The following is a 24,269-nucleotide window of genomic DNA, read 5'->3' on the forward strand; positions in this document are numbered from 1 at the left end:
AAACTCATTGGCCGGCCGTTCATTTTACAGCAAGACAATGATCCCAAACATACTGCTAACGCAATAAAGGAGTTTTTCAAAGATAAAAAATGGTCAATTCTTGAGCGGCCAAGTCAATCACTCGATCTGAACCCAAGTGAGCATGCCTTTTATGTGCTGAAGAGAAACATAGAAGACAGGTGCAGGAGTAGGCCATTCGGCCCTTCGAGCCTGCACCGCCATTCAATATGATCATGGCTGATCATCCAACTCAGTATCCTGTACCTGCCTTCTCTCCATACCCCCTGATCCACTTAGCCACATCTAACTCCCTCTTAAATATAGCCAACGAACTGGCCTCAAATACCTTCTGTGGCAGAGAATTCCACAGATTCACCACTCTCTGTGTGAAAAATGTTTTCCTCATCTCGGTCCTAAAAGATTTCCCCCTTATCCTTAAACTGTAACCCCTTGTTCTGGACTTCCCCAACATCGGGAACAATCTTCCTGCAACTAGCCTTCCAAACCCTTAAGAATTTTGTACGTTTCTATAAGATCCCCCCTCAATCTAAATTCTGAAAACTGAAGGGGACTAGCCCCCAAAACAAGCATAAGCTAAAGATGGCTGCAATACAGGCCTGGCAGAGCATCACCAGTGAAGACACCCAGCAACTGGTGATGTCCATGAATCGCAGACTTCAAGCATGCAAAGGATACGCAACAAAATACTAAACATGACTACGTTAATTTACATGACATGTCCCAAACATTATGGTGTCCTGAAATAGGGGGTCTATGTCTAAACACTGCTGTAATTACTACATGGTGAAACCAAAACGTATAAAAATGGCCTTTACTAAAATCAATGTGCACTTTAACCACGTGTGATTTTTTTTCTATTACAAATCTCAAATTGCGGAGTACAGAGGCAAATATATAAATGATGAGTCTTTGTCCCAGACATTATGGATAGCACTGTATCTATTTTCATTAAGACTGTACCTGATGGAGAACACTTGTATTATGCTTATAAACCCAGGTTAGTGGTATTAATTTCAGAGTGTATCTCTTTGTGAAAAGTTACTATTATGTACCTACCAACATTAACCATTTGAAATAAAACCAGATAAAAAGGTTCTCTCTCATATTTGAGGGCAGCATTGGAGGCCGAGCCATTTTGTCCGTCACATGTGTACGTTCAGAAAGTATTCAAATTCAACAAGAGAGGGAGGAATTAGATCACGAGCAGGATGGTTCATCGCAATATGGGAAAGGGTGCTAGATAAAACCTGACAGATTATCTCAACCTGCTATTGCTCATTTGGTACGTAATTATAAACCAATATTAGGAACAGGCAACCTCAAGAGGAACATGAAAGAGACAGTTAATTGGGGTAGAAATTAAAAGTTGTACAACTAGTAAGAGTCCACCCAAAGTCAATCTTGAGAATTGCATGTGGTTACGACAAATTACATTTGTTTTGTACAAACTTTTAAGATTCCATTCATACTTTGATGCATGCATGATAGTTGGTTTCGAGCTTAGTTGAGTGAGAGACACGGTGTATTACGATACAGCACCGAGACACAGGGACACAGACATTTTAGATTATATGGTAACATTACGAAACTCTGGCATCTGCAACAGACACACCATGGTTGAAGGTGGAGCTTCAGACGCCCCATGGTTAACGACAGAGCTCTGAGGATCACATGGCTAATGGCAGAGCTCCATATGCCCCACAGTTAAAGGTGGAATTGTACACAGACTTGGGTTAGTGCTTGAATGAGGGCGTTTATGGTATTTTCAATGGGGGAAGGCAGGGGGAGGGAAGACACACTTTGGCTTGAAAAGAAAATGAAACTGGAGGCAAAATGGATGTGGAAATCAAACAAATAATCTCAGCTGTCAACAGCCAAAAACTCACCAACCCTCCTCATAAACGCTGAAGAGAATAAAAGAGTAAAACAAGCAGAACAAAAATAATTGCATAAGAGTGTAACAACCATAATTAACAAAAACAAACTGTACACTAAAACTAAGTGAAATTAACTCCACACTTTTGTCAAATATTAATCTACCCCCTTGCCCAGTCTGTATTCACGGGCTCTGTGACACAAGGTGAATGGAGTTTTTATGAACTTTGGTGTTACTCGATGCTACTTGGTATAGAGGCAGTAAGTTTAATAAGAGGTAGACAAAAGTGCTGGAGAAACTCAGCGGGTGCAGCAGCATCTATGGAGTGAAGGAAATAGGTAACGTTTCGGGCCGAAACCCTTCTTCAGACTGAAAGAGTTCAACTGCTATCAATCTGAATGTGGATGCATTGAAACTAAATGTTATTCTTCTTGAAATTATGGCAATTTAAAACTTGTGTGTGATTTTAAGAATGGCCATCTTTTTATTAAATCCAATTTCACCGGTTCCAATTTCTATAACAATTGATTTCTTCTTCCTCAACCTTTTTCCTTCAGGTTCAAAGGAGTAAGTTGGTGTTCGAACCTCTCAAAAAGCCATTGCTCATGCAAAGCTCTCAGCAGCCATTTTCAAAAGTATAGCACTCAGTTCAAATGTGGTCTCTGGGTGGATTTTACCAGCTGGAACACTGGTCATCTATTTCTGATTTAGAATAAACCTTACCACAACCTAGCATGGTCTCGCCCAGCTCAAAGGCTGAGATCAAAACAAGAAAACCTACGAGTCTGTGTAGTTTAGGTGCATATGGTACTTAAAATTGTAATCCGTTATATTACTTTTATCATTTATATCCAGAGCTCTTGAGATTTGTGTAAGCTTATCACAATACTAGCAGTGGTTTAACTGGATGCAATAGGTTGACAGAAATTGGTTGACAGATGCAGAATCTTTCTTGTCACAATTATTATCAAGTCTAAGATGCAGAATTTTTTATGTGTTCTCTTGCTCGCGTTTGTCGACCCACAATTAGTCTGTACTACTGATTCCGGAACATCTTCCCATTTCTTGCTTAATGTTAGTCAGTTAGTTTGGAGGGCTTTTATGTGAAGGGGGGGTGAAGGGGTAAACTTTAATTCTTAGTCCCCTACCTGGTCGGAAGGCGGGGAGCGGTCAATATACCCGCCGTGCAGTAAGCTCCGCAAAGCTCCGACCCCGGCAACTCTACCCCTGCTGCGAGGCGCTCCAAACCAGTGCGGCCCGCGAATGGCAGCAGAGAGATAAAGCGGGCATGCCTTACCGGGTTGCCGTGCGGCAAGCTCCGGACCCAAATCTTTCGCTGGATTTGGAGCCGCGCAGCCAGGGGTAGTTTTGCCGGGGTCGGAGCTACAACCGGCGCCGCCCGCGGCCGGACGGAGCCCCCAGCTCCGCGAGGTTGGGCTTGCCCGACAGGTAGGGTATTAAAGTTTCCCCCTTCACCCCTTGTAAACAAAACACAAAATCCAGGGAGGAGGCAGCTGCTTAAGCCGCCCGCGCTCAATCTTGTTATAGTCTGGTCCCAAGGCTTTCGGATAAAAAATTTAAATTAATTAATCTGGTTACCCCCTTTCCTGTATTGAAAATATTATTAGTTATAGAAAATAATTAATCTCTGGTGACCCTATAAGTAGAGGGGACATTTTTTTGATAAGATCACAAATTGCATTCTTCACAGGTCAACATTATCCTCTTCCCAAGATACCATATGAAAAAGAGACTATATGCAACCTTGAGGTTATACGAGCACAAGGAGAGTTTCTGCAGCAAGTATCAATTTCCATGTAAACTATATCTGGGTGGTTTACCAGGAGTTAAATTCCACATACGATTTGAAGAATGGCAATATTTTTATTTAATCCAATTTCTATCGCATATCAACTATAGCCTTTAGGACTAATAATGTTTATGGTCCTCATTTTACTTTTGCTGAATTAAATAAAACATAGGATGAAACAGAACACCATGCCGTGACCAAAAGTCACGTTACAATTTGCAACTGACTAGAATGAAAAAAAGTAAGCAATGTCCTTTAAAGAATACAGATTTTTAATTATCCTGAACTTACTTTTTCTTGGCTTCCACAAACTTGACCAGAAGTTTCCTTAAGCCACCAGTTTTGAAGGCTTGGCAGTGGGCTGCTGGTGCCCCAATAGTAATAATGTCATAGGTCTGATCTGTGACATAAAGAAGATTGCGAAGCAGTGAATAGGGAGATGAGGTTCAACAGAAACAGCGTTTAGATTCAAAAGGGTTCCAAATGTTATAACTAGAATAAAAGACTATAGGGCACACGATTTAGAATCTCACCATGGCAGCTGGGGAACTTAAATTTAAATTCTTACATTTTAATTAAATTCAGATGCTTTTAACTTAGAAACATAGAACATATGTGAATGTGTAGGTAATTTGGCCCTGCGAGCCAGCACCGCCATTCAATACGATCATGACTGATCATCCAAAATCAGTTCCCCATTCATGCTTTTCCCCCCCATACCCCTAGATTCCTATAACCCTGAGAGATAAATCCAAAGCTCTTTTGAAAACATCCAGTGAATTGGCCTCCACTGCCTTCTGTGGCAGAGAATTCCACAGATTCACAACTCTCTGGGTGAAAAAGTTTTTCCTCATCTCAGTTCTAAATGGCCTACCCATTATTCTTAAACTTGGTTTTTAAAAACGCAAACGTCAGTAGCGCTTAATACAAAATCACTGCCTTGTTGCGGGGAAAAAAAAGTGTTTGTGAGCATTGAAAAGGGTGGATATCTGCTTGCCTTACCAAGTATGGTCAACAGTCGAACGCAGATCCATAAAAGACATAAGGCTGACTCCTGCTGTTCAACTTTAGACCATCAGGAATGGGTAATAAATGATATCCACATCTCCAGAATGAATCAATGGAAAAATAAACCTGGTATGTTAGCACATCCCCATCAATTAAACTCCTTATATCAACCGTTCCAAAAAGGGTCAAAACAAAAATTAGAATGTCCTCAATTGGAAAGGTTAAGCATGCAAAAGACAGGATAAATTAGGTGACTGTTTGTTTAAGAACCATGTTTCAAAACTTGAAAATCTGCAAAGTGGGTTCAAAATGAAAAATAAAACACACTCCAAATTACGTTTAAATTCTGGAAATATTATTTAGTACTAGAAGGTAGACAAAAATGCTGGAGAAACTCAACGGGTGAGGCAGCATCTATGGAGTGAAGGAATAGGTGACGTTTTGGGTATGTCTGTACCCCGTTCCTGCCTTCTCTCCATATCCCGTGACTCCGCTATCTTTTAAACACCTCTACAAGACCAGGCCTTAGCCTCCTGCACTTCAAGGCTTTAAAATTGTCAGGAATTATCTGAGTTTTTTTATCTGTTCCGGAATTCCAAAATAATGACCATGAAAAGAAGTTATAAAGAAAGCAAATAAAGAGTTTGAAAAATAGAACATGGCGTTTTCTACCTTACAGGGCGGTTAAGATGAGTTGGTTAGATGCCTTTACGTGCATGAGGGAGAAGGGCAAGATCCAGTAGGGAGATGGATTAGATATAGTAGTTGAGAAGAGGTTCACGTGGATTGTGAACCCCACTGCTGACCAGTAATAGCCCTGTCCCACGGTAGAGTTCATTCCAAGAGCTCTCCCGAGTTTTAAAAGAAAATCAAACTCGTGGTAAGCACGGAGAATGAACGTAGCGGGTACGTCGGAGCTCAGGGATGTCTCTTAACGCTAACGGCAGGTACTCGCTAAGGGCTGGTAAGCACGGGAAGACTCGTGAAGATTTTTTTTTTTTTTAATATTTTATTTTATTAGAAACGGCCTAATATATATTTTCATAATACATTTTATGTACTTCTAGTTACATTGAAAAAAGACGGAAAAGAAGTTAGATAGTAAAGGATGAAAGATGTGATATAGTTTTCGAGTAAATGAAACATGATGAAAAAAAATGATCAACTTGGTCCAGTCCTGAAACCAGCACCATATATTCCAAAAAAACGACGAATGGAGACTCGTTATGTGGGATTTATCCCGCATTTCCTTACTGTAAATTGCTCATTTTAAGCGAGTACCCTTCGAATCATTAAACCATAGGCAAATTTTGAGATGTGGAGTATTAACTTGTCTTGAATAATTTTGGAGTATGATCATTCCAAAATCGTTTTACAGGAAACTAAGGAGTGGGACAGTTGCTTTCGGGTTACAATAACCAATTTTAAAATTTGTGTTGTTTTTGAAATTCTATGTACCATGCTTACATCTGGACATTTTTATAAAATACCTTAAAGCATTTTGTAGCCAGCCTCTGTCGATGGTGATTGGTATTAATTTTTGGTAGATATACTTTTCCTCAGGAGTTACTTTTTGATACCAATTTTTGCCTCGCAATCCAATTTATCATTTTCTTCTATGAAGCACCCTGATCCTTCTAATTCCGAGACTTTCCCATTGGTTATACAATCAAAAAAACCTGTACAGGTTTCAAAGATGGACCTGCTTTGAACTATGCTAAGGACCATGAAGGAGCGAGTAACTAAAACAATATGCATCAAAAAAAGCAAAATATAGTGAAGTAAAAATTGAATTAAAATAAACACTAAAGTTAACAAATGTTATGCCCCTGTCCCACTTAGGAAACCTGAACGGAAACCTCTGGAGACTTTGCGCCCCACCCAAGGTTTCTGTCAGGGCGGAATGAACTCCGGAGGCTTTCGGGCAGGTGCAACATCTGGGCTTTTTGCCCGGATTGGGTTGCATTTTGGTAGTGAAGCACCCGACAAAAAAAAAGCAGGTATGGGGAGACTGACAGTAACTAAACCTCCGGGAACCGCACGGAAACCTTTGCGCCCCACCCAAGGTTTCTGGCGGTTGCAGGTGGTTGCACAAAGTCTCCACCGAGAAACCTTGGGTTTCAGGTTTCCGTTCAGGTTTCCTAAGTAGGACAGGGGCATTACTTTCTTTGATTTAAATGTAGTCGCAATGTTTAAAAGTATTATACTTTAATCAAATTACCTGCGGCAGATTCATCTTGAACCCGCATCCGTTGTATGTGCAAATTAGTGGGTACAAATTCTAATTTCTTCGCAGCTTTTAAACTGCTTGCTTTGAAAGACGGACCTGTGGAAACAATATAGTTTGACCTCAAATCATAAAATAATAAATTTTTGGGAATTAAGTCAACTGTCAATGCAAAAATGACACAATTCCTCAAAGGGAAAGGTAATGTTAGTGCCCAACAGATGGGATGAACCAGTACAAACCAATCTGCAGTTTACTTATTTATTTAAGAAAGCATATTTCAAAACTGATAACAAGGATTGTAAAAAATAATGAAAAAGCTAAAAATATTTAAAAGTAAACTGAAAAGGACTTTCCAAATTAGCAGCTCACTATACAGTACATGAATGCAATGATTTAATTACAAAGACACAGGTTTACATATCTGAACAGTTGACTGTTTTGTGAACTGTGGCTTAGCAGCCTTCAACATGGCCCCACTTTGACTGGCTACTCTATTGTCCATTAAATATTTATAACCATAACAATTACAGCACGGAAACAAGCCATCTCGGCCCTACAAGTCCGTGCCGAACAATTATTTTACCCTAGTCCCATCTACCTGCACTCAGACCATAACCCTCCATTCCTTTCCCATCCATATACCTACCCAATTTACTTTTAAATGATAAAATCGAACCTGCCTCCACCACTTCCACTGGAAGCTCATTCCACACAGCTACCACTCTCTGAGTAAAGAAGTTCCCCCTCATGTTACCCCTAAACTTCTGTCCCTTAATTCTGAAGTCATGTTCTCTTGTTTGAATCTTCCCTACTCTCAAAGGGAAAAGCTTGTCCACGTCAACTCTGTCTAGCCCTCTCATCATTTTAAAGATCTCTATCAAGTCAAGACAAGTTGACGTGGAAAAGCTCTGATAGGGAAGATTCAAACCCCCTTGAGAATTAGGGACTGAAGTTTAGGGGTAACTGCTTCTTTACTCAGAGAGAATGAGCATCCAGTGAAGGTGGTGGAGGCAGGTTCGTTTTTATCATTTAAAAATAAATTGGATAGTTATATGGATGGGAAGGGAATGGAAGGTTATGGTCTGAGCGCAGGTATATGGGACTAGGGGAGAATATGTGTTCGGCACGGACTAGAAGGGTCGAGATGGCCTGTTTCCGTGCTATATTGTTATATGGTTAATCTAACCTCTGCGTCCAGAGACTAAGACCTAACTATTCTTTCTCTGTAACTTGTTGCTGAAACCCAGGACATTCTAGTAAATCTCCTCTGTACTCTCTCTATTTTGTTGACATCCTTCCTATAATTGGGCGACCAAAATTGTACACCATACTCCAGAATTGGTCTCACCAATGCCTTGTACAATTTTAACATTACATCCCAACTTCTATACTCAATGCTCTGATTTATAAAGGCTAGCATATCAAAAGCTTTCTTTACCACCCTATCTACATGAGATTCCACCTTCAGGGAACTATGCACAGTTATTCCTAGATCCCTCTGTACAACTGCATTCCTCAATTCGCTACCATTTACCATGTATGTCCTATTTTGATTTGTCCTGCCAAGATGTAGCACCTCACACTTATCAGCATTAAACTCCATCTGCCATCTTTCAGCCCATTCTTCCAAATGGCCTAAATCTCTCTGTAGACTTTGGAAATCTACTTCATTATCCACAACACCACCTATCTTAGTATCATCTGCATACTTACTGATCCAATTTACCACACCTTCATCCAGATCATTGATGTACATGACATAGTTATATAAAGTTATTCCCAAACTAATAGCGATTTTGAACAAGAGGACTAGTACACAGAAATAAAAGAGAGGTGTCTGATGTTGCTGTAGCACTACAAACCAAACTTATCTATGCAATAGCTTCAATCAAACATCTTAAGTCAAGTCAATACAACAAACATGGCGAAACAAGAATCTGCAGATGCGGTTTAACAAAAAAAGACACATTGCGCTGGAGTAACTTAGCAGGTCAGGCAGCATCTCTGGGGAACATGGAAAGGTGACATTTTGGGTCGGGACACTACCTGAATTTGGTGGGGGGGGGGGGGGGGGGGGGGAGGAGAAAGCTGGAAAAGAAGAGGGGTTGGACAAAGCCTGGCAGGCAATGGGTTGATACAGGGCGAGGAGGAGGGTTTGATCGGCAGATGGTTGGACAAAGGCCAGAGATGAAAAGACAGAAGGTGTAAGACAATTGGATTGAAGAACTGCAAACTGTAAAGCTAGAGAAATGAATGTAGGTGGAAAGGGAGTGGTAGAGGTGAAACAGATGCAAGTACAAGTGGGATACAGGAGAGAGGGAAAGCGGTAAAGAAATGGAGGTGGCGTGTAGTTGTGTAAAATCGGGGATTTCAATGTTCATACCATTGGGATGTAAGCTACCCAAGTGGAACATGAGAGGCTGTTCCTCCAGTTTTTGTGTGACCTCGCTCTACCAATAGAAGAGGCCCAGGACAGAAAGGTCAATAAGGTCACAATCACTGAGTCTACTCTTGGTTTCACCGAAACATGACAATATTTCCTGCTCTTGAGAACCCCACCTCAATGAGCACAAACAATAGAAAATCTGTAGGAAGGAACTGCAGATGCCGGTTTAAACCAACGATGGACACAAAACGCTGGCGTAACTCAGCGGGTCAAGCAGGATCTCTGGAGAGAAGGAGTGGGCGACGTTTCGGGTTGAGACCCTTCTTCAGATTAGAGTCCGGGGAAAGGGAAAGGAGAGATATAGACGGTGATGTCGAGAGATATAGAACAAATGAATGAAAGATTTGCAGAAAAGTATCAATGTTAATTGAAACAAGCCATTGTTAGCTGTTTGCTAGTTGAGAACGAGAAGCTGGTGCAACTTGGGTGGGGGAAGGGATGGAGAGAGAGCGAATTGATTGATTGATTGATTGATTCAATTTAATGGAGAGAGAGACAACGAAATGCAGGGGTTATTAAAAGTTCAAGAAATGTCATTTAACATTAATTAATTAAAGGTAATAAATCTGGGTCAACCTTTATATTGGTGCAATTCTGTTAAGTTCTCCTGGTAATTTATTATCAGAGTTTGGTACTGGGTAACTATTTGCCGTCGAAGATTCTCCCAACAGGGTGATAGCTCACCCAGGTCATCCAACTCACATATCCTGCAAGAGAGATGAAAGTCACTAGGTCAATCCATGTTAATGGTTGTGAAACACAAGTCAACACCTACAATATTCACCAAAGGAATGATAGGTCACCAGAAAGAATGTAGCAGTTCAAGGCAGCAGCTCACCATCCCCTTATTTAGGGCATTAGGGCTGTCCTTGCCAGCAATGATCAGACCATGATATATGAATATGAATAAGTTAATAAAAATAAAGTCATTTAGGGGGCGAGTCTGTCAGGGAAGGGATATCACCCCAGGACAAGCAATATTGAATGTTTAGTTTTTAGTTTAGTTTAGAGATCCAGCATGGAAACAGACCCTTCAGCCTAACGAGTCCATGCCGATCATCGATCACCCTTTCACACTAGTTCTATGTTATCCCACTTTTGCATCCACTCTACACACTGGGGGTAATTTAGAGAGCCCAATTAACCAACAAGCCTGCATATCTTTGAGACATGGGAGGAAACTGAAGCACCCAGGGAAAGCCCAGGGAAAACTCCACTGAGACAGCACCTTCGGTCAAGATTGAACCCGTGTCTTTGGTGCTGTGAGGCAGCAACTCTACCAGCTGTGCCGATATATAAACACTAAGAATGATTTTTTTAATTTTATTTTTTTGAAATTCTGAATAAAGTTTGTTTGTGAAATTAAAACAAAAAAATTTTTGGCATTGACAAATATATGTATTCTGACCAAGTTAGTAGGTCCCCGGTCATATTTGAAGGCAAAATCATCTTGACTACAAATAGTGAGTGGCTATGCAATTACTGATTGATAAACATGGCCTGCGTCTATTCATCACTTTAACTCTACCTGCTTGGCAGGACTGCCATACGTTTAAGGTTAATCTGAGGAAAGACATTCTTGCCATAGAGGGAGTACAGAGAAGGTTCACCAGACTGATTCCTGTGATGTCAGGACTTTTGTATGAAGAAAGAATGGATAGACTCGGCTTGTACTCGCTAGAATTTAGAGGATTGAGGGGGGATCTTATAGAAACTTACAAAATTCTTAAGGGGTTGGACAGGCTAGATGCAGGAAGATTGTTCCCGATGTTCGGGAAGTCCAGAACAAGGGGTCACAGTTTAAGGATAAGGGGGAAGTCTTTTAGGACCGAGATGAGAAAAACATTGGTGAATCTGTGGAATTCTCTGCCATAGAAGGTAGTTGAGGCCAGTTCATTGGCTATATTTAAAAGGGAGTTAGATGTGGCCCTTGTGGTTAAGGGGATCAAGGGGTATGGAGAGAAGGCAGGTACGGGATACTGAGTTGGATGATCAGCCATGATCATATTGAATCGCGGTGAAGGCACAAAGGGCCAAATGGCCTACTCCTGCACTTTTCTATGTTTCTAGGTTTCTATGTAATATATCTGCATAATATTCTTTCTACTCCATCATATTAACTTTATCAGGTGAAGATCAACCAGAGGTTCAAAAGTTGAAGGCAACATAACCAGTGAGGTAATACTACAGGATTGGGAATGCTCTGGTACTTCCAACATATGGACTTTGGACTGTTTGTTTTTTTGGTAACAGCACCAAAATATGAAGACTGTGCATTAGTGGTTGTGCAGCGCAATTTCACTGTGCTGCACATGGGTGACAATAAAGAAACATTGATCTACTTTAATTAAAAAAGTTTGACCTAAAAGGAATAAAGCCACCAAGGCATGCCAGCAGTCAGCAAAGGAAGCAAGATAAATATTTATAGTTAATTTCCTTGTAGAATCCTTGCGTGTCAGCAGCAGGAGGAATGCATGTCCAACCATAGGCAGAGTTCTTCCTACAGTTATCAGCATGGTCTGTGGATCTTGCCTACTCCTGCTACCTCCAACAATACCCATGCATCAATGATCACACCTTTAAGCACCAGTACCCTTGTGTTCCCATCTCAAATTCTGCCTGTGCCAATTAGCCACATCATTACTCCCTCGCCAGCTAGGTGGACAGTATTTCAATGAGGCCCAGGTGTTAGGGGATCCTGGGCCACAGCCTGAGATCTTCCACCTCTCCTCTTGAAACATAAGAAAAATAGAAGGAGGGGTCAATCACTAGGCCCTGCAAGTTTTCCCCTATCATTCAACATGATCCCAGCTAATCTGCCCTTAGTTTCACCTGTTTGGTCTCCGTCCCCCATTGCCTACAATATCTAGAACATTCAAAAATGTATCGACTTTCTTTATAAACAGACCTAATAATCTATCTATATATGAAGAGAAAAGATGCTGTCTGGGCTGCCACGTGACCATCTAGAGGCTAACCATAAGACACACACCCAGGTCTGATCTCCCTGCGGTGGGCCTGCCTCGACTGAGGGTGTCTTGTGATAAAAGGCCAAAACGCCCAGTGACGTTGAGGTACCCAACTGAAGATGTGTCTGATTGGTAGCAAATTCACCTAGTGGTCACCCCCAAGAATACCGGTGTCAATTGTGGTGAAGAACCTTAGGGATTGTAACATCCAGTCCTACTAATCAATACACCACAACACTCTCAATAAGCGAATTCCAGAGATTCACGCTCTCTATGAGAGGCTCCTACACAACTTGGTTTCAAATGACCAATCCTTAACCTTGTAATTATGTCCCCTCTTCAGAGTTCTCCCACAAGTGGAAGCATGCAGATGTCCACCCTATTATGGCCTCTCAGGATCTAACATGATCCATTAACATCAATCTAAACGGCAAAAAAAGATTCTACCTCTTTAGCCACTCGTAGGAGTACAACCCACTTATCCCAAGAATTAGCCTAGTGGGATGCTTTGCGAATGGAAGAGGCCCAGGATAGAAAGGTCAATAAGGCCTTGGTGGGCTGAGTGCAAGTGTTACGCGAAATGGTCACCGAGTCTACCTAAAGGGCCTGTCCCACTTGGGCGACCTAATCCGCGAGTTCTGGCGAGTTTGCCCTCGACTCATACTCGCAGCATGGTCGACACGAGGTTGTAGGAGGTCTTCGTAACTCTCCTTCATGCATGAGAGTGGTCTCCGCGTACTCGAGTTCTCATCTAGGCCGCGCCGTTTTTTTCAATATGTTAAAAAAATGCTCGTGAGTAAAAAAAGATTGCCATGGAAAAAATCAATACTTTTTTTAACTCGTAGGTTTAGTCGTAGTAGGTCGGCATGTTAGTCATAGGTAATCGAGGGTAGTCGAAGGTAGTCGCAGATAGTTTTCATCAGAGTCGAAGGGAGGTCGAACGGAGGTCGTCTTCACTCTCCATTATTCAGTGTCCAAGTTTCCCAAAGTTAGTCGTAGCTAGTCTTCAACATAGTCAAAGGAGGTCGAAGAAGGTCTTCTACATAGTCGAAGGAGGTCTTCAACATATCATTTTTTCAAACTCTCCTAAACTCGCCAATTAGGTCGCCCGTGGGACAGCCCCTTAATGGAATGCTCCAATGCCAGAATATCCTTTCTTAAATGAGATGACCAAAATGGTGCAAAGAATTCCAGCTTTGGCTTCATTTGCACCCTGTAAAATTGTAACAATGCTTTCTATTTATTTTTATGCTTTGTGAACAACACCCAGATCCCCCTCTCGTTTGCTGAGATACCAGTTATGTCTTTAGATTCCTCTTACCAAAGTGCACAACCTTTCACTTTCCCAAATTCCATTTGCCAATTTTTTTATCCAGTCAGCCAGTCTATATCATTATAGTGTTCAAATAATTTTATTTCACCAGGTGTTCCCTGCTATTTGTGTCATTGGCAAACTTGGATGCCTTACACTCAGCCCCCTCCTCTGGGTCAGTAATAATGGCCATAAATAATGGAGAACCAAGAACTAATCCTGGGGTCACTCATTTAGTTAGATCCTTCGAGCCTGACAACATCCATTTATTCTGGCTCTTTGCCTTCTATGCAATAACCAATCTTCAATTTATGCTAACACACTTCTCCACATGTCATGAACTTATCTTGTGCATCAGCCTCCAATGTGACATCTTGTCAAATGCCTTCTGAAAATCCAGATATTTTATCTCTCCTAAAATCAGTGCATCCATAGTCAAATCCAACGAAATACCATTACTATCAAACAAAAGCTTTGATGGCTACAAGGATTCTACTCAAAATTAATCTGATAGTCTCATTGAGGTTAGTTATGGATATGGATTTGTATCACAAAAACAGGCCAGAATTCAACATTTATGGAAAAGAATAATCATTTTGTGTTTCCAAGGAGATAGTTAATGAAAAAGGGGAAACTTCATGATGTGGATGTGATTGTTATATGACTAGCCCACTTTTTATCATGGCCAAGCTTCAAGAAAGCACTAAATTCTCTGTAAGCGTTCTAAGGTTTTGAGATTCAGAAAGATCAAGACCTTGGAAGGAATCATCCTTGCAACAATGAACAGCAGTGCTCTTTGGCACAACATACATTGATTCAATGAATAAAAATGGAAAATTACATTTGTTCTAAAGGCTCAGCACTCTTAAATAAAATAATCAAAATCTCATATCTGGATTATGAATTATCCCAGACAGATTAAGCACCAAAATAACATTTTTATTTAGAATTCTGGGATCTGACAACAGAGCTGACAACCTTTTCTCTAGAACATTTCTCTTAATTTTCATCAATTACACAGTTACTATGCTCTCAAAGATGGATTCTTACCTAGCTGCATACACAGAGCTGTATGTTCTACAGACAGCTACTGAAATCCTAAGGATTTTACCATTAGACCAACGTATTGTTGAGATGTTGCTTGCATTAACTAGTTGATTGTTTTGAACTATTTTGAACATGAAAACCATTGTCGTTTTGAAAGGAAGATTAAAATAATGTATTTCAGAACTAGCCAGGTCAAACTCTAGTTCTGTACCTAATTAAGGTTTGCCAGGGCCATGATCCAAGACGGCACCCAAATCAAAAGACTCTGTGTGCTAGTCACAAAAGTGGATCTGCAATCACGCATTACAATCGCTCCACTCTTTTAAATCTCTACTCTAACAGCAGCATTTCTTACTTTAACTAGTCACATTATTCCCTTTATCATCTATCTGTACACTGTGGATGGCATGATTGTAATCATGTATTGTCCTTCCGCTGACAGGTTAGCACGCAACAAAAGTTTTTCACTCTACCTCGCTACACGTGACAATAAATTAAATTCAACTAAACTCAACTTGATTTGAATCAATAATCCTTCAGCCATTTCTTCTCACTAATTAAAAAACAGTGTACAAAGGTTACCTTGCTGCATCCTCTTCAATGACCAATTTGACAAACTGCCTGGGGACATGAAGTGATAACATGCTCTCTGCCATCTGCTCCAAAATCCGCAGGTGGTTCCCATCCGTTGTAGGAAAACGGTACATCCGACAGATAACGCCGCCAAACACTAAAATAAACAGATGGGACATGTCACATTTTGCTGGCGTTCTGTTGTTCAATATTTTCATTAATGAAACTCCTTTTAGACATGCAAATTGTGTAAAGCTGCTAGATCCCAAGATCTAATTACTCCAAAGCTGTGCAGAGTAACAAAGGCTAAATATTGAAAGGGGATGACAGTTCATCAAAACTATAAACAAAACATTAACAATCAGCTAAATATATTTAAAGGAAAACTAAGAAACCACAGATGTTGGAAACCAGAAATAACAGAAAAAGCAGGAAACACTCTGCAAGTTAGAGTTTACTTAAAAACAGAGTCAATGTTTTAGGTCGAAGACTGTTATCAGAATTTATTTAAAATTTTGTTTGAAGCATCCTTTCATACATCCTTGAAACTGAAGTTATCTGATTTCATTCCTCATCAGAGATAAAACTGTGATTTATCAGCAAGTCCCGTTTCACTAGTTTTCCAGGGTCATTGGACTGCCATTTTATCTGGCCTCCATTACAGAAGCCTGGACTGACAGAATGAGTCTGGAGGTTCTACACAAATAGAGCAGTTTACTGCTGCACTATTACAGGTCAAGATCAGATTGTACACAATTTCAATAATGAAGCATCCAAGCACACTAGTGAGAAACTTACTATTGTGGACATTTTGACCCTCTTGCAAATGATGCCACCATTTGACTGCCCAGCCTATACCAAATACTGGATTGTTGCTAACTTATGCTAACTTACTCTAGGCATTTCCCTCTAGAGTATCTCTCTCCATTTTCATTAAGTACACTGCTATTAGGCTCTCAAAGATGGGCTCTTTGTGAGTCGCATAGGTGGAGCTGTATGTCCTACAAGACAGTCATTATCCGCTTAGGCGACTGCCAAGGACTAGTTTAATGGAATTCACCTACGACACCCGGCGACAACCTACGATAGCACCTGTGACACCACCTAAGTCAACATACGATAGCAAAAACACGTTGAAAATTCTGCGACAGTCGCCTGTAGTCGCCCAAAATATCGCCTAAGTGGGACAGGCCCATTAGGAATAACATGGTACCAGGAGACACCTGCTGGATAGGTTGAGAATTAATGATCTATAAGCAGTCCTGAGAATCAAACAATTAATTCCTCTGACCACCCATAAGGCACCATCTCTGCCCACCATAATATAATATTTTCTTTTATAACAGACCAACAAAGCACACATCTTGGTTTAAAAATTAGGAGTCACACCACGCACATCTGGACAAGTTGCATCAATGCACAATTTAACCGGCAGGAGTAGGACATGAAGTCTAACTTAGGCACGTTGATATTATCTACCTGATTTTAACAGTGCATCTTTCTTCAGAGAAGAGTGTCTTGAGTGAAAGGTCAAAGATTCTGTTAAACTTTCATCAACCGGCAACATAGTCTGTAAAATGATAGAGGGGAAAAAAATGTTATACAATGTTTTTTGCAGTTAGAACTTTCCCATTTCTGTCCTCTTTACAGTTGCAGACAGGGCTAAAAGGTACATGATGATTAGCACTCACACTGAGAGTGGTCTAGATAAAAGGTGAGAGGGGGGAAGATTAATGGAGATGTGAAGGGCAAGTTTTTGTGTACAGTGAGTAGTGGGAGCCTTGAATGCATTGCCTGGGGTAGTAGTGGAGGTAGATATGATAGTGGCGTTTGATAGGGTTTTTTTGATAGGACATGGACGTGCAGGTAATAGAGCGATATGGATCATGTACAGGCAGATGAGATCAGTTTAACTTGGCATCATATTTGGCACAAACATCGTGGTCCGACAGGGTCGTTCCTGTGCTGTACTATTCTATAGATACACACAATGCTGGAGTAACTCAGCTGGACAGGCAGCATCTCTGGAGAGAAGGAATGGGTGATGTTTCGGGTCGAGACCCTTCTTCAGACCCGAAATGTCACCCATTCCTTCTCTCCAGAGACGCTGCCTGTCCCACTGAGTTATTCCAGCATTTTATGTCTATCTGGTTTAAGCCAGCATCTGCAGTTCCTTCATACACTGTACTGTTCATTCTATGTTCTATGTACACTTCAAGATATTCACTGCCATTAACAAGCTGTCACCAATCTCTCTCAGTTGATACAAATCTGCACCATCCATTTTCTCTTGGTCTCCATTCTACCGTAGACGTTCCCCATTGTTCTCTGAACTGCTCACTGTTCTCATAAGGTCATAAGGAATAGGAGTAGAATTAGACCATTTGGCCCATCAAGTCTACTCCACCATTCAATCATGACTGATCTATCTCTCCCTCCTAACCCCATTCTCCTGCCTTCTCCCCATAACCTCTGACACCTGTACTAATCAAGAATCTATCTATCTCTGCCTTAAATATATCCACTGACGGCCTCCACAGCCTTCTGTGGCAAATAATTCCAGATTCACCACGCTCTGACTAAAGACATTTAGTCTCATCTCCTTCCTAAAAAAAAGTATTTTAATTCTGAAGCCATGATCTCTAGTCCTAGACTCACCCATTAGTGGAAACATTATCTCCACGTCACTCTATCCAAGCCTTTCACTATTCTGGATGTTTCAAAGAGGTCCCCCACTCATTCTTCTAAACTTCAGCGAGTGTAGGCCTAATGCCTGACAAACGCTCATCATAGGTTAACCTACTCATTCCTGGGATCATTCTTGTAAACCTCCTCTGGACACTCTCCAGAGCCAGCACATTCTTCCTCAGATATGGTGCCCAAAATTGCTCACAATATTCCAAATGTGGCCTCACCAGTGCCTTATAGAACCTCAACATTACATCCCTGTTTTTGTATACAAGCCCTCTTAGAAACATAAATAGGTGCAGGAGTAGGCCATTCGGCCCTTCGAGCCTGCACCGCCATTCAATATGATCCTGGCTGATCATCCAACTCTGTATCCTGTACCTGCCTTCTCTCCATACCCCCTGATCCCTTTAGCCACAAGGGCCACATCTAACTCCCTCTTAAATATAGCCAATGAACTGGCCTCAACTACATTCTGTAGCAGAGAATTCCAGAGATTCACCACTCTCTGTGTAAAAATTTTTTTTTCTCATCTCAGTCCTAAAAGATTTCCCCCTTATCCTTAAACTGTGACCCCTTGTTCTGTACTTCCCCAACATCGGGAACAATCTTCCTGCATCTAGCCTGTCCAACCGCTTAAGAATTTTGTAAGTTTCTATAAGATCCCCCCTCAATCTTCTAAATTCTAGCGAGTACAAGCCGAGTCTATCCAGTCTTTCTTCATATGAAAGTCCTGACATCCCAGGAATCAGTCTGGTGAACTTTCTCTGTATTCCCTCTATGGCAAAAATGTCCTTCCTCAGATTAGGAGACCAAAACTGTATGCAATACTCCAGGTGTGGTCTCACCAAGACCCTGTACAACTGCAGTAGAACCTCCCTGCTCCTATACTCAAATCCTTTTGCTATGAATCAAATCCTTTTGCTATGAAATAATTGCCATCATTGAGTTTTCTTTCTTTACTACCGATTTTACTTTACTACCGATTTTGTTACTGCCGACTTTATTCCTACTACCAAAATGCATGACTCCACACTTTGCTACCATATTCCATCTGCCAATTCTCTGCCCACTATCCAAACCTGTCCAAGTCTTTCTGCAGAGTCCCTGCTTTCTCTACACTACCTGCTGCTCTACCTATTTTCATATCATCCGCAAACATTGCCAAAAAACCTTCAAACCCATTGTCCAAATAATTAATACACAACGTGAAGAGTCGCGGCCCCAGCACCGACCCTTGCAGAACTCCAAATTGCTCGGTTCTCTTCAACTTTAAACTATTTTCTAAATTTTCCCTGTTCTGATCAAAAGTAAGCACCTGAAACATTTTGTTTTTCTCGCTACCGATGCTGCCTAACCTGTGCATTTCTTGCATTTTCTATTTTTATTTTTGTGAAATTCTCTGATCCTCAAATCTACTGAGATGACGGTGAAACTCAAAGATGGGATATCTGAGTACTTTGTGTCGATGTTTCTTCAATCTTTCTTAAACTAGACATGGTGAGAAAGGCTGTGACATTAATCGTGAGGGAGTTATTTTTCCTAATATATTAGCACAGCTGTAATTAGTTTCATTTCTTCAAAAATCAATGTTGATAATCATCATGGTGTTTAAAATTAAGAACATAGTTTAAAGTGTGTACTATCTACAAAATGCAAGGTAGCAGCCTTGCTGAATAGCATTGCCCAAACGGACAACCTGTTGGCTTGAAGGGGGGAAAAAAAGCTGGCCTTCAAAATCCTTTTTAAAATAAATGTTCCAAAGCTCCAATTCCACTAGCATTGTGGGAATACCTTCAACACGTTGGATGCAGCAGATCAAAGCTGTGATCTCCTCCCTACCAGTTTCTAAAGGGCAATTGACGATAATCAATAAATGATCATCTTGTGAATTAATTATTCCAAAGGAAAAAACAAAAAAAATTTAAGAACAAAAAACTAAACTAATTACCTGTCTTCAGAGACAGGTAAATAATATTAAAGCAGTACACCGCTTCAAGAAGAAATCAATGCTGCTTTACATGGGAATCAAAGGATTTAATTTACAGAGAGACGAGAAAATGCAGCAATACAAGAAACAAGTTTCTGGAACCTTAAGCAAAACTCAAAATACTATAGTAACTCAAGGGCTCAGGCAGCATCTGTGGAGGGAACGGATAGGCGATGTTTTGGATCAGAATTCTTCTTCAGACTGATGCCTCCGTAACCGGCTGAGATCAGTCTGAGAACGGTTCCGACCCAGAATGTCCCTCCACAGATACTTGTTGCCTGACCCGCTGATTTACCCGAGCACTTTGTAATTTGATTTAGAAGTTTAGTTTTTATTTCTGTTTTTGTTTACTCATCATATTGAGTGAGTAAACTAATCTGAAATTAAAAATCTGTTTGCATCATTTCCACATCATCATGCTTTTATATGGAACATTTACCCTTCCATTTATGGTATCCGGTGATCTGCTCACAGGAATCTTGTCTTCAACTTTGTCTTCCATCTGCCATGCTATCACAGTAATATTACCCACTCGCTCATTTTCAGCAGACCTACAATAAAATATGTTTAACATTAAAACAACATTCGATAAGGTCCCACATAGGTGATTAGTGGGCAAAATTAGTTCACATGGTATTGGGGGTAGAGTGCTGACAAGGATAGAAAATTGGTTGGCAGACAGGAAACAAAGAGTAGGGACTAACGGGTCCCTTTCAGAATGGCAGGCAGTGACTAGTGGGGTACTGCAAGGCTCGGTGCTGGGACCGCAGCTATTTACAATATACATCAATGATTTAGATGAAGGGATTCAAAGTAACATTAGCAAATTTGCAGATGACACATTTGCAAATTTGCAAGCTGGGTGGCAGTGTGAACTGTGAGGAGGATGCTATGAGAATGCAGGGTGACTTGGATGGGTTGGGTGTGTGGGCAGATGCATGGTAGATGCAGTTTAATGTGGATAAATGTGAGGTTGTCCATTTTGGTAGCAAACACAGGAAGGCAGATTATTATCTAAATGGTATCAAGTTGGGAAAAGGAGAAGTACATTGGGATCTGGGGGTCCTTCTTCATCAGTATTGAAAAAAAGCATGCAGGTACAGCAGGCAGTGAAGAAAGCGAATGGCATGTTGGCCTTCATAACAAGAGGAGTTGAGTATAGGAGTAAAAAAAAAGGTCCTTCTGCAGTTGTCCTAATGAGTAGGTGAACATCTGGAATATTGTGTGCAGTTTTGGTCTCCAAATTTGAGGAAGACCATTCTTGCTATTGAGGGAGTGCAGCGTCGGTTCACAAGGTTAATTCCCAGGATGGCGGGACTGTCATATGCTGAGAGAATGGAGCAGCTGGGCTTGTATACTCTGGAATTTAGGATGAGAGGGGATCTTATTGAAACATATAAGATTATTAAGGGTTTGGACACGCTAGAGGCAAGAAACAATGTCCCGTGTTTGGAGAGTCCAGAACCAGGGGCCACAGTTTAAGACTAAGGGGTAAGCCATTTGGAACGGAGATGAGGAAACACTTTTTCACACAGAGAGTTGTGAGTCTGTGGAATTCTCTGCCTCGGAGGGAGGCTCTCTGGATACTTTCAAGAGAGAGCTAGATAAGATTAAGAACTATCTTAAAGATAGCAAAGTCAGGGGATATGGGTAGAAGGCAGGAACGGGGCACTGATTGTGGATGATCAGCCATGATCACATTGACTCGAATGGCCTACTCTAGCACCTATTGTCTATTGTCTATAACATAGTAAGAGGTTGAGGAAGAATGGAAAGAAACAGCCTCACTAGGTTGATTTTTAACATGCCTAAAAGTTCACTAAAACTGATCATCCATATTTAATTTAGATGCCTGAAACATTTCAAACATAGGAATTAGGAGCAGGAGTAGGAGGTACGGCTCTCAATAAATAGGCTTCCCATGGTGTAATATGGGCATTGGACACTAGATGGCGATTACTTTGATCTAATTTTCTAATTAGTTTAATTAATTAAAGTGCAACTTTTGCACTGACGAGTTATGACTTCCTTCTCAATTATATTTTATCTAAATCTGTGCAAAATTTCATGGAGTTCAGAGACATGGGTCACGAAAGTTGATTTCTAGACACATTTTTGATGCTCGACCCACAGCATGTATGGCTGATCTGACCTAAAATCTGCACTCTGGCCGATCTGCTGTAACTTTTCACCCCCTTAGCAATAATCCCTCTCCATCAGTGTTTAACTTGCATCATCCTTTGAGGAACAGTTTAAACATCTCAGGAGAAACAAAATTGTTTCATCAGCCTTAAATGTAATTTAGTTTAGAGATACAGTGCAAAACAGGCCCGTCGGCCCACCATGTCCCCACCGGCTAGCGATCCCCACACCTTTACACTATTCTACACACACTAGGAACAATTTACACTTATACCAAGCCAAATTAACGACAGACCTGTACTTCTTGGGAGTGTGGGAGGAATCCAAAGATCTTGGAGAAAACCCATGCTATCATGGGGAGAACGTACAAACATCGTACAGACAGCACCTCTAGTCAGGATTGAACCCGGGGGCTCCCGCACTGCAAGTGCTGTTAAGCAGCAATTCTACCGCTGCGCCACCCATGAAGATGGATGAACTTTTCTGGTTCTAGACTCTTCCAAAGAAATGTCTTCTCCAAGAGCACCCAGTCAATACATCTCTCATTCATCTAAATGCCAGCAAATACAAATCTAGTCTGTCCCACTATCTGTTGTAGGTACTAACTGGCCTTCTCGCAAGAAAATTCGATAACCAGTGCAGCAAATTTAAGGCAATTAACAAAAAAAAATCCAAAATAGAAATGAGAAAAAAAAAAACCCCTATTGAAGTAGCACACCGAACTATAATGGAAGAGGTTTCCACCGCTAACCTGTAGAAGAGTAGCCTTTCTCTGTTCCCTTTCTCTAAACAAAAATAAATGAAGGACAAATCGTTGCAAAATAATTGGAAAAGGGGGGGACCAAATGGGAGTTTGATTAAGCTGACACAGGTCTAAAGGGCAAGAGGCCTCTTTCACTTCCACAAAGTCCTTATAAATCAGCACAACTTTTGAATTAAGCTCCAATGAAATGGATATTACTGACCGTAGCATAAGGTGTAATCTGTGATTCTTTTCCTTCAGTAAATCCTTTACCACGTATGTTGCAGAACCCAACAGATACATCTAGAAAATAAGAAAAATATTAATTAGGCCTTTCGAATTAGCTTCTTCCTCGGAATTAATCCAAATGTTTCTGTGCTAACTGACCAGAATCCTAAATGTATCAAAATATTCCTGCTGATGAGTACTTACACATACCACATTTCAAAGATTAATGATTCGGTCCACAAAAATGCCAAAGGGGGTAGGGTGCAGATGAGAGTGCAACCTGGAGCTGGGTCCACGGTCATAAAGAGTTAGACTTTACTTCAGACTTTAGAGATACAGCAGGGAAACAGGACCTTCAGCACACCGAGTCTACACCAACCAGCGATCACCCCGCACACCAATACCAATCCTACACAATAGGGACAATTTTACAGAACCCCCATTAAACTGCAAACCTGTATGTCTTTGGAATGTGGGATGAAACCAGAGCACCCGGACAAAACACACCCAGCTTTTCCCCCACCAGCCACCCATGAGGGGAAAAAAATAAATCACAATAGTTACTCTGGAAATAGGAAACTCTGAAAATGTATAAATTGAAATTTCTCAAGTTCTTAATAAAATGATTAAGTTATATAAAATAAGGTTAATCAGGCATAGCAGTAAAGTAACTGAGAGACTTATGAACCTCCTGGATTCCACCAAGTTCAACAATTTCAAATAATCAACATTTCTGGTATTTATATTTCAGATTTTCTGTACTCAGTCTATATTCCTCTGACAGACCCAGATAATTATTCTGCAGTTACATCAACTGAAAGGAACATAAATGTATCTTTATGTATTCTAGTTTAGTTTAGAGATACAGCGGGGAAACAGGCCCTTCGGCCCACCGGGTTCGTGCCGACCAGTGATCCCCGCACATTAACACTATCCTACACATTAGGGACAATTTACACTTTAAACAAGCCAATTAACCTACAAACATGTATGTCTTTGGAGAGAGTTAGATATAGCTCTTAAGGCTAACGGAATCAAGGGATATGAGGAGAAAGCAGGAACGCGGTACTGATTTTGGATGATCAGCCCTGATCATATTGAATGGTGGTGCTGGCTCGAAGGGCCGAATTGCCTACTCATGCACCTATTTTCTATGTTTCTATGTTCCTAAATACATTGCATTAATT

The 24,269-nt window shown here is 40.9% G+C and overlaps 1 protein-coding gene across 9 annotated transcripts in view; it reads right to left on the reverse strand.

The window, feature by feature from the left end:
• LOC129697859 (inositol polyphosphate-4-phosphatase type I A-like) overlaps positions 1-24,269 on the reverse strand; it is a 153,822-nt gene that overhangs the window by 42,490 nt on the left and 87,063 nt on the right. For 7 of the 9 annotated variants that reach the window (XM_055636538.1, XM_055636533.1, XM_055636534.1 and 4 more), the window contains 8 exons: positions 23,078-23,157; positions 20,410-20,521; positions 16,772-16,862; positions 15,302-15,449; positions 9,968-10,098; positions 6,937-7,041; positions 3,999-4,107; positions 1,908-1,925 (listed from right to left, as the gene is read on the reverse strand). In XM_055636538.1, the coding sequence (XP_055492513.1) occupies positions 1,908-1,925; positions 3,999-4,107; positions 6,937-7,041; positions 9,968-10,098; positions 15,302-15,449; positions 16,772-16,862; positions 20,410-20,521; positions 23,078-23,157 (794 nt within the window). The remainder of the gene's footprint in view (positions 1-1,907; positions 1,926-3,998; positions 4,108-6,936; positions 7,042-9,967; positions 10,099-15,301; positions 15,450-16,771; positions 16,863-20,409; positions 20,522-23,077; positions 23,158-24,269) is intronic. The other 2 variants (XM_055636539.1, XM_055636537.1) reach the window with 1 other exon arrangement.

This window comes from Leucoraja erinacea, chromosome 6 (assembly GCF_028641065.1).
Source record: "Leucoraja erinacea ecotype New England chromosome 6, Leri_hhj_1, whole genome shotgun sequence".
NCBI lineage: Eukaryota > Metazoa > Chordata > Chondrichthyes > Rajiformes > Rajidae > Leucoraja > Leucoraja erinaceus.